This window comes from Uloborus diversus, chromosome 4, assembly GCF_026930045.1.
Source record: "Uloborus diversus isolate 005 chromosome 4, Udiv.v.3.1, whole genome shotgun sequence".
Taxonomy (NCBI): Eukaryota; Metazoa; Arthropoda; class Arachnida; order Araneae; family Uloboridae; genus Uloborus; species Uloborus diversus.
Window position 1 is genome coordinate 160,824,837 of NC_072734.1, and position 11,621 is coordinate 160,836,457.

The 11,621-nt window shown below is 29.9% G+C and overlaps 1 protein-coding gene across 1 annotated transcript; it reads right to left on the reverse strand.

Annotated features, from left to right (window-relative positions):
• Positions 1-300: 300 nt before the first annotated feature.
• LOC129220542 (N-sulphoglucosamine sulphohydrolase-like) lies at positions 301-11,416 on the reverse strand. Its single transcript, XM_054854972.1, is given in 6 exon segments — positions 301-994; positions 5,179-5,348; positions 5,431-5,669; positions 6,657-6,807; positions 9,100-9,366; positions 11,188-11,416. Coding segments are annotated over 6 exon segments (1,512 nt in total). The 5' UTR covers positions 11,273-11,416; the 3' UTR covers positions 301-394.
• Positions 11,417-11,621: the final 205 nt, after the last annotated feature.

Below are 11,621 nucleotides of genomic sequence, written 5' to 3' on the forward strand. Positions count from 1 at the left end.
GTGCTACTGCTTTTTTTTTTTTTTTTTAATGTACAGATGAGGTCAGGAAATTGATTTTTCAACACAAAGAGTAAAAAGGCAAGACATGTTTTGTCACATTGTACAAAATTCCCTCTCAAAAAAAAATCTATCAAAAATAACTTCTTGACTACTCCATATTTTTCTTTCTTTTTTTTTTTTCCCCACATTTAATAAAATAGCAAAAGTAACTTTTAATATCTTTCATAATTAATGATATAATATTGTTGAAAAAATTAATTATTCTATTTCTTTAAAAATTAGTTACAATAACTCAAAAAATATAGTATCACAAAAAAGCTCATAAAAATACAATAAAAAATCAAATGTATTTTCATTTGCTTTGAAGAATCCTTATTCTATAAAAACACTGCTTTTAAGTATCATTATAAAGAAGCATACACTGAGGGTTTTGCTTGTACTTTCCTTTATTTTCAAGCACAGCATTAGGTGAGCAAACCCATGGATCATTGGTTTGTACTTGCCATTGTTTTAACCTATTTTTAAGCTTTTGGTATACTGAATCATATTTGGGATTCCCAAATTCATTTCTTAGCTCTTGAGGATCTTTTTCCAAATCAAACAACTCCCACTGTGGCCTGTAGTAATATTCAGTTAAATTTTTATACCAGTTGGTGTCTATCTTCATCTTTGTCCTGTTCAACAAATCTTGGAAAGTAGGTGAAATGAAAAAATCTTGGTCAATTCCGAATGGCATTTTAAAGTTTAAATTTTGTATCAGTTTAAAATTTTTTGATCGTATCACACGCATAGGATAATACATTGTAGCTTCATGAAGATTGTGACTCATAAAAACCACAGCATTTTCTTCTAATTCGTCCTCAAAGTCATGTAGTAGTGACTTACCTGTTAAATGAATCAGATTTCCGTTCACTTTGTATTTCGGGTATGTAATGTCGAACCACTCAAGAATAGTTGGCAAGATATCAAGATGGCTAATTAGTTTTTTTGATCTCTGCAAGGAAAAAAAAGCATAATTGCAAAATTTTATATTTCCTTATAATTTACAAAAAAAAAAAAATCATTTATTAATTGTGTAGTCTAATAAACAAATGCGAGGAAACACCCTTAGAGTTCGCCAAAACACAGCTTACCCCCCCCCCCCCCCGATAGTATTCTGTACAAGAAAAGATTATGAAAACAACTTCTCTGCTGTAGTGAAATCCATTGAAGCCACCCTGCCCCTTTGAAGTTTTGACAAAATTTCCTCGCAAAAGCAAACTTTTTTTCGGGCGATAAATATTCTCTCAATCCTGGCCTAGAAATAAAACTTCCTTGTTTCACTTATCCACTAAAATCTGATTTGAGCATAATTTTTGAAACTAAGCATTAAAAAACTTTTTATTATTTAAAAAATAAGCATTATTGAGAAATACTTGGGTTTCGTATGCATACCAAACCCTATATACCAAAAAGTAAAAAACACCTTTTTTATTGCAAAACTTCCATCAAAAATGCCCTTTTGTCTGAAAGTGATCTACCCCCTTTTTTTTCTGGGAGGAACACTTAGAATTTTTCAAACAAACTAAAAGATGTTTGGAAGGTATCAATGTACTTACACATTATAAATATCCATTAGAAAAATACATACAATTCACAAAGCATGAACAGTGAAATTTATTATCATTTACAAATTAACACACCACACATTATCAAAAATAATTTTACTATTAACCTTTAGCATAACTTTTTGCATTTTTTCTTACTTTTGATTTGCTTACTACATCCACAAAGGCAATGTGGTACTATTTTTCTATTATCAGTAGGGTACCAAAGGGTTGGTAGGAGTGGCTCTCGTCAGGGGCGCAACAGCAAGAGGGGCGGCAATTTGCTCAGATTATTTCAAAAAATTATGATTTTCAAGTAAAATACTTTCATGATTTTTTTGTAGAAAAATTAGTTAGAGCTAGAAGAGACATAGAAACAACCCTGAATGCTTGAAAATAGAGTTTTGTCTGTATAGTGCATTTCCTGGGTTTGCTTAAAGCTTCTACAAAGCCGGGTGGGGTGACAGTCTGTTTTCCACCCCGGATGATCCTTCTTTTTCGGGAAGGGGGTGACATTTTAGCTCTCGATGGGAAAAGAAATATTTTGAAACATTTTTCAAGTTAGGTACAGTCATAGAAAAAAAAAACGAAACACTCGATCGTATTCAAAGACTATTAACACTAGAGACACGTGTAAGGTGTTGTTGTTTCAGAAATAAAAAGTTCTACATAATTATGTTAAAAAATTGTTGTTAAGGGGTCTTCTTCATATTAAAACGAACATCAACTTCAAATTTTTCAATGAGAACCCCCTTTTATTATCACATGTTTGTGATCAGCATCCTTTTTTAACTTTGTATACAAAATTTTGTTGAATTCTATACAGCCGTTACTTCAGAATCGAGTTTTGAAAAATTCCTCTCGTAATGTTAAAACGTAATTTGATATTTTTGCTCATAACACAAAAACTAGATTGGGCACGGCAAAGATTGTTTTTTCATATCAAAATATGAATCGACCCAATAATGAAAACATCCTTTTCAACAACAAAAATGAAAATTTAATTTTTTTATGAATTATTATAATATTTTTGGAAAAAAATATGATCTGAAACCATATTAAATTTTAACAGAGAAACAATCTAGAAGAGCTCTTATGAGGGAATCCAAAATTTGAGCTCAAACTATTCAGTAGTTTTCGCGCCATGCTTAAAAACTCATTTTTTCCCACTTTAGGGGACCGTATACATTTTTAAAACAGAAATTATGAAAGTTAGTTTCTTCGTAAAAAAAGAAAAAAATTGTTCAACAAAATAAGCAAACCAATTATAACGTGGTTTTTCTGCATTAGAGTTACGTCTATGATTTTTTTAAATGTATAAATGTATTCGCTGTCTCTGCAGAAGAACAACATAATATTGCAGCCTTCATTTTTTTGTGGCTATCGTTCAAACGTCAATGTGTAAATAATGCGAAACACTACTTCATTGTCCAATAAAAGAATATTTTATAGAACTTTTAAAATTAAAATTTACACTTAAATTTTGTCTTTTTTTTCTTTCTGCGTTTAGCCATTGCCTTTTGTAAAACAATAACTCAGAAAACAAAAATTAACATGCACCAACTTTTTCATAGAAACACAATAAAACCTCATTTTCTTGCTAGTCATGTTGCAATAGGCAGTGTAGAATTAATGGCTCTTACCGGTGATAATTTGCTAAAAGGAAAAACTATTACCTCGTCTAAATCGTTAAAAAGCACTCGAAAAATAGCCGACCGTGTGAAATTTCCTCTTTAATAGTATCCAGATGGGTCAATAGGTAATATTTTCTTTCAGATAAGTTTGCTGGTTTTTAGGGTTTGTTTTTTTTTTTTTGTAAAGTGTTTGAATAATTTGCAATGTGTTAAGATCTAGGAGAGGATATGTCAGTTGCAGTAGTGGGCCGCGTGCATTGAGCCCGTATTCTGCCCGAAAGTAGTAGTTATGGCTAATTGTGAACTTTTTTTTTTTAATTCGTCAAATATTTAACAAAACATTAATATGGGTGTCAGATTAAGTTGAGTTTTTTTCTTTTCTTAATTATAATTTAAATATTTTTTTTCTACTTACTTTCTCTGTCATTGTCCGTGCATTTCACATTAAAATCATTCTCGCAAGACAAAGATAAAATTTCAAATTATTTTCTTCTTTTTTGAATAACATGGAAAAAGGAAGAAAGTTATAATAAATTATTGTTATCAACTACTAAATGCCTATCTTATTAAATGCATGTTTGCTCATTAACGGGTAGTTATTTTCTCCTGTTTCTGTTTTATTTTTTAGTTTGTTACTTCGTTCATTTTATGTATTTCGAGAAAATTTTCATGGAATAAATGGACCTTGCTTCGCTCGTGTCTCCAATCTATTTAATGCTGCGTCTTCCCACGTTGTGCGGTATATTTTTTTACATTTTTTTGTGCGATGGCCCAAATTTCTGCCGATGTTCTCGAAACTAAAAACGCGCAATTCCATTTTACATCAAAGACTTTCTATTTATTCCAAAATAAACCAGTAACATAGGTGCAATACATTTATCAAACATATTCACATCATGACTCTAGGTATAAGGTTGGATATTTACATTTCTATGAGGTTTGAATGATTATATAAGCAATCTAATAGGTTCATATTAGGAAAAGTCAAAAAGTTCCATTACTTTTAAATTGTCATTACTCGATTTATTAAACAACGATCTATACGATGGACCAGCCAATCCCCATCCGTCTTTCTTAGGTTAATCCAGATAGACAAAAATCTATAAATATTTTAACTTTTTTTATTCTTCAAAAAAAAAAAAAGTTTTCGACCGTAAATTGCTTTTTGGAGCTACATTATCGGTCAAAAAGTATCGAATTACGGAAAAAAAGAGAACTCAAAAAAAAAATCATGCATTGAGCTGGACAATCTCGAACTTTTTTTTGTTTACACTCCGTCACTTGATAAGCCGTGACCTTGAAAGAAGCGTTTTCAATGTGGTGACGGTCCCTAAAACGTTTTTCGTTAATAACTCCTGTTCTACTGCACAGAATTCAATGAAATTCCGTACATTGGCTGCATTTTGCTGTCTAAACATAATTATGTAGCAAAAAATAGGGGTTCCTATTTGAAAATCAAAAGTTGGTGCTAATTTTGCTTTGTATATGGTCCCTTATCAAAATTTTACCTAAGTAGTTTTAAAGAAGACTTTAAACCAAGACGGATGACACCTTTCTTTCCTTTCTAGCATGTATAATGGCCGAATAATTAAAAGTGTTTCGTTTTTTTTTTTCTATGACTGTACAATATATTATCTACTATATTTAAAAGGGAGAAAACTCCTCCCTCAAATATTACTAAACAATGTCTTAAAATTGCGGTTTATTTAGCAACAACTTCAAAATTTTCTGAGGGACAGTCTTTTTCTCAGTTGCCAACAACATTAAAGATCGTCGTAAATTTTGGCTTCAATTTCAAAAATTTTCCAAGGGAGAGCCCCCGAAAACTCCTCATAACATCATCGAAGGTCGGCAAAAATTACGTTATTTAATTATTGCAGAAGTTAAAGACTATTGTGTGCATCAATGAATGTTCAGAAAATTTTATTTTTACTTATTAACAATTATAAGAGTATAGCTAAATGAGATATATATATATCCTTATGCAAGAGTGCTTACTTTATTATGCCAGGATCGTACATATTTGTTCTCCCACTTGGGAATGGTATTCCATTATCAGATGTGTAAAGAACCAGGGTGTCATTTTCTACTTGAAAATTTCTCAATTCCTTCAATATCAATCCAATTCCTTTTAAGTAATTAAAAGTATTTTTAAAAGACATAATTATTGTCATTATTGATACAGTTATAAAATCTGCATTTGTCTTTACCTTGGTCTAATCTGCTAATGGTAGTATATTGTGCTGCAAGATCACTTCTTGCTTTTGGAGTATCAGGAATGAAATAGGGGACCAAAACATCTTCTGGTTTATAATAGATGGGTTTCCAATCTGGAATGAACCCTTTTCCTTTTTCTCCATTTCCAAATTTTTCACAAAATTCACCAAACTCAGGATTTGTATGTCCACAGCGATGAGGATCATGGAAGGCAACATATAAAAAAAAAGGACTACAACAATTGGTTACACAAAAAAAATTTACTTACATTTTGAGCTATCAATTGAAATTATTAAATTATAGTTTTTTTTCCTTTAATTTTAAAGCTACTTATATAGAGCATTTTAAAAAATTTAAATGCCTATACAAGTAAATTAGAAATAAAATGTACAAAATATTTTTTAATTTTAAAGACTTTCTATAAGCTTGGATCACACTAAAAAGTAGGAAATAAACTAAGTATATGATTTCGTGATTGCAACCCCCAAAAATTGAAGTTAATCTTAATATATGTATGTTCATATAAATTCTAAAGCAGCCAATAAAATTAAAGCTTTTGAATTAACATAAACATACATATATTAAGATCAACTTCAATTTTTGTGTGTTGCAATCAAGAAATCATATACTTAGTTTATTTCGTACTTTTTAGTGCGATCCAAACTTATAGAAATAATCTGTAAAATAAAATATAAAAAATGTTTTTTAATTATAAAGTTTTTTGGTTTTAAACTTTATTTATTAAGGAAAAAATTTTTGAAAGTTCAAAAATATTTTCTTGTAACCTATCCTTATTTAAAAAAGAAGAGAAGAAAAAACGGTATGGATTTTTATAATCTAAATGTATTTGTGCATAATGAGATAAGTTTTTTTTTTTTCATTAATCTTTTTCTCAGTATTGCTGGTTTGTATGCTCGAATTTAAAAACAATTTTGTTCAGGTATAGTGTAATAAAGAAAGTTTTTGAAAGCACCCACAAATATATGCTTGCTTAAGTTCAGCCTTGAAACTGATTTTTTAAATTGCTTGACAATTCATTTATTCATTGTTCATGGCAACAATTAAAAAGCAGAAGCATTTAAAATTTTTATTACTATTATTTTTCATTGTTTCTGGCAACAATTAAAAACCAGAAGCAAAACACAGGATTATGACAGATAATGTAAGATAAGACTTTAAAAATGAAATGAACCATCAATAACGTCAACAATGCATTTACCTTGATGCATTTTGGGCAAGAAACTTCTGAACCAATTGCTTAATCTTTGTGATATTACGTCCTACTTGATTGATAGAATACTTTTCTTCTGTGTAAGCAAAATCAAAGGGATAAACTGCTTCTGGTCCAACATGTTTTTTGCCAATAATGCCTACAAGATAAACTTAGTTATTAATTTTTAGTACACTTTATATTTTAGATTTTATTGGAAGTAGGTAATAATTTTTAGTAGGGGCAAAATGAAGGGAGTGGGGGAGTCAAACCGAGTGGTGACTTTTTATATTACACTGACAATATGTACAATTTGTTTCTTTTTTTGAACAAAAAAAAAAAATGTTTTAGAAGATTGATACTTATATTAAAATTCATAATGATTATGTACATTTAAAGATGTAAAAGTAAAATTAAAACTTTGAAATTCCCGAATTAAACTGCAAATATGTACGTACAAGTTTCACACTTGCAACAATGGATTGAGCAGCTTAGAACAAAGATAGGCTTTTATTGTTCTATAGATTTACCAGGGGTCAGTCGAGGTTTTCCTTCTTATGACCACATTTTGTGAAAAAAAATGGAATTTTTTATTTTTGTCATAAAAAGAACTTAAAAAAAAAATCTATTGTGAAAAAAATCCTGTCAAACCGTATCGGAGCATGTTTAGCAATAAAAAATTTAATCTGAAATCCTTTTGGCTTAAAGGACTTCACTGGGAATGATTTAGAAGCTGGAAATTTTTTCTTTACTGACGTTTTGATTTCAGATGAATCGGAAAAGCTTAAAAGTGATGAAAGAACTGTTTTTACAAATTAAATTTTGTGAAGAGGCTGCTTTTACAATTAAGAATTTTGTGAAGGGGTAAAAAATCGGACCCAATTTGTGCCTGAATCAACCCCCGACTACTCAGTTTATTCAAAGAAACTCTTACAACTGTCCTGTGCTATGTTCTAATCAATCTTTGATGTTCATTTTGAATCTAATTTTGAGCAGGGTTGTCTAAATTTTGACACATGACACCTTCTGACAGTTTTAACTATGGTTTAAATGGATGTATCAAAAACTTCTCATTTTGTCACACTGTAATAGTGAAACCAATATTATTGACATCTGAAAGTGCATTAATGAGATGTTTAACACAAGAATATGATCAAGTATTAATGTTACCTTTTTTAAAATAACATTGACACCATCCTAAATTATCCATATATGGGGACTTTAGTAATTGTTTCCATTACTATCAAAACTTGGCTGTAAAATCTCAACTCATTGCTATATTTTGATTCAATTCTTCATCACAGTATTTATTACATCTATTAATTAGCCTTTTATTTTTGTTTGAAGAAGAAAAGTGTATCTACAGTAATTAAAATAAAAACAAAGTAGAGAAAGGTATTTAAATGCATTAATTCTAAAAAATGTAATGCTTTAATTTTTGAGAATAACTGCTAACTACCATTACTGAAATAGTTTGTATTAATGAACTACAAACATTACTTTTTAATGCATTGATATAATATGAATTTAAGATAGGTTAAAAATTTATTTTACATAAAAAAAAATAGCCTTTTATTATTTTCTTAGCATCAACTTAGGTTTTTGGCAGTTTAAGCCAATTTCTGACACGTGTCACATCAGAAACTAGTTTTTGATATCAAAAAAGTCAACCCTGATTTTAAACAGTGGAACTTGGATTGATTGTATCTGAGTCTTAATCTGGTTATTCAAATAAAAAGAGGCCACTATAGACGGCAAGATCAAAGCAGCCACCAAAAGAAGCTAATCTACTGTCCTTCTGGCTGGTGGAGAATTAAATATTATACATCTGATAAATAGGCATTACTTTGATCAGAACACATCTATCATGAATCATCTATCATCCATCAGGACACATCTCTATCATGACAGATGACTAGATTCATACTGTATTTATTTTTATATTAACAAACTTTATTTTTCTTTGTTTTACATCTTCGGTGTCTAATTATTTAATCACACACCATATTTTCCCATAGTTAACAAAATAGTTGATTCTTCACAAGAATTGTTTAAATACAAATACAAAAGTGACGACCAGCAACAGGCTCTGGTCCTAGTCAATTTACAATCCCCAGTGAAGATATACGGCCCTCTTAAAACCATCTACTCCCTTGCTCATTACCATCTCTTCTGGTAAGCTGTTCCAGTTTCCACTATCCTGCTAAAATTGTGTTTGTTTGTGTATCTAAGTTAATACTTTTTCCCGAACATTAAACCTAAGTTCATGTCTTTTAAGTTTTGTGTTTTCTTTTGTTATAAATAATAGACTACATTTTAAAGATAAAAAATGTAAGAATAGTTTCACCTTTAGAAAAAATCAGTAAGATCATATGTATCTTTTAATTAATCATTCTAAATCAGTTATTTTTAATGTTTATTGAATAGTAACAAAAAAAATCTTATCATTTACCTGTTCTTATTTTTCTTTCTTTGAGTAATGAGCTAAGACTTTTGATTTGATCAAAGGAATTGAAATGATGTTCACCTTGGTGTAGTCCATACATTCCATTTTCATGTTGAGGCAACCCAGTAAGAATTGCAGAACGACTAGGTGAACAACTACTAACTGATGTAAAAGCATTCTCATAAATAATGCTTTTTGATGCAAGTTGGTTTATGTGAGGTGTTTTGCAAACTGGGTTATTGTAAACTTGACTTTCAAAGCCGCCATCGTCCGCTAGAATATAAAAAATTTTTAAGCAACATGTTGGTAGAAAATTTTTAGTTTGAAAAGGAAAAAGTCAGTAAATGTAACTTTATGTTTAAAAACAGTTATTTTCCCCATTAATCCATTACATATTTTATGTAAGATTTAATTTTTAAAAAAATCTGCGCAATGTTACAACTTAGAGGAATAGGTACAAAAATCAGTTGGGGTCCAAAGAAGGGGGTGCCTTGTTGGAAGTAAGAGAAGGAGATTGTGCATAGTTGTGAAAGTGACTCTAAGAAGAGTGTAGTTAAAGGGGGTTGTACTGAAGGAGCTTAAGCCCTTCCCGATATAAATGCAAAACTACTCATTGTGAGTAAGGATTTTAACATTTTCAAAGTTAAATTTGGAATGTTCTTATAAAATTAGGCATTAGCCCCTTCGAAAATAAATTTCTGCTTCTAGGTACTAAATAATATACGAAAAGAGAAACATTAGACTGTGACTCATATGCTTTGGTAAATTGTTTTATCAGAAAGTACTTTTGTGAAATTCAAAACTACAAGCTATGTAAAATTTACTTTCACTTTTTTTCTTCCACCTCATCTCACACTGGATCACTTGAGCTTAATACAGGGCATTTGTTATAATCAATTAGCTCACTTTAGAATGGCAGGCAAAACTAGTAGCTTGAAGTACTGGGCTGTTAAAAGTGATTGGTTGAGATTGGACACGTTGGACCGTTCTCAATTATTTTAATACTATTAATTATTTTTATTTATGACAAACAAATAACACTTATGGTCCTACAATTTTTATAATGAAATCACATGGTACAGTTATATTGAACAAATTTTATTCCAGAAAATGTTATTTCAGTAGTGCTGAATAATTTTCAGAAAACTGCAACTTGATTTTTTTTTTTATTATTACTGGATTTCATCAAGATTGCATAACAAAAAATTGAACTTCTTCTTAAACCAATTTTGTTTGTTCACAATTATTTGCAGTTTTTTAATTTTTTGTTACAAAGAAAAAAATTATCACATCATTTTTTAGACATAAAACGTGGGGTATGTTGGTTCACCCCTTTGCAGAGATCGTTGTTCCGCAGTGATCTACCCCAAGTAATTTTTTTTTTTAAATTTTCTTCTAAATCGCAATAAATGTAACAATATTTTAAATTTTTGTATTATACATTCGTTTCATATTGCACATGTTTCGAAATAATACTAAAACACTTTTTAGCTATTTATATTTTTAAATATTCTTCTAAATTTCTGTAGTGATCTTTAAAATTTGTTTTTTATTCAATAAGTTAGTTACAGTCAGGTTCAGATCTATAAATTTCAGGAACCAGGGCCTGATTACTGAATAGACCAACTAAGGCCATGACCTAGGGCCCAAATTTTAAGGGCTTCCAAATGGCTAGAGTACTCTTTTAGCTAATGACTAAAATTGTAAGGTTTGACTACAGAGCGACCCAGAAAATGCTTTTGGTTTATTGGCTTAGGGCCCCCTTAAGCTAATTTATGTCCCAAATTATTAGAAAACAGCTTATCTAATGTATTAATGCACATTTTGAATTCCATAGCAAATATTACTCGGCTTACTCAAAATTATAAACAGAAAATAGTTCAGCAATTAACAGTAATAATAATTGAAAAATGTTTCCAAATCTTTTAACATTTCATGCAATTCTTCAACTACTTTGCAACAAAACGAGTATCAACTATTAAAGTATTATTAAAGTTTTAAAAGTACCATGTTAAGACATTTGGAAATGAATTTACTTTGATAAAGAGAAAAGCTTATTCGATGAACATTCATTGCTTTTGGCAATGTACTTACCTACAATTAGAAGTACATTTCTCCCCAATGCACTTTTACTTAAAGAAATAAACCACAATGACAAGAGCAGAAAGTATCCACACATTTCATTAGTAGGAAATAAAATGCGCTGTCACATTAAGATTTTTTTTCCTAAAAGGTACGTTTCCAAAGATTAATCAAACGCTGCGAGTTTCAACGGGAGATAAACAAACGCAAGAAATGAGAAACCACGACCCACGACTGATGACATTCCTGTTTTGAAGCAGACGATATTTCGATTTTTTTTTTTTTTTTTTTAAGGATGCTCTTTTTTTTTTTTGATAAATGAACGAAAGGTTTTAACATTAAAAAAAAGAGAGAGAGAGAGAACAAACATAAGCATTTCGAGAAAAAAGGAAAGGAAGAGAAATCTTGCTCATTGAAACTTTTAAAAAATATTGAAATGGTAAAAA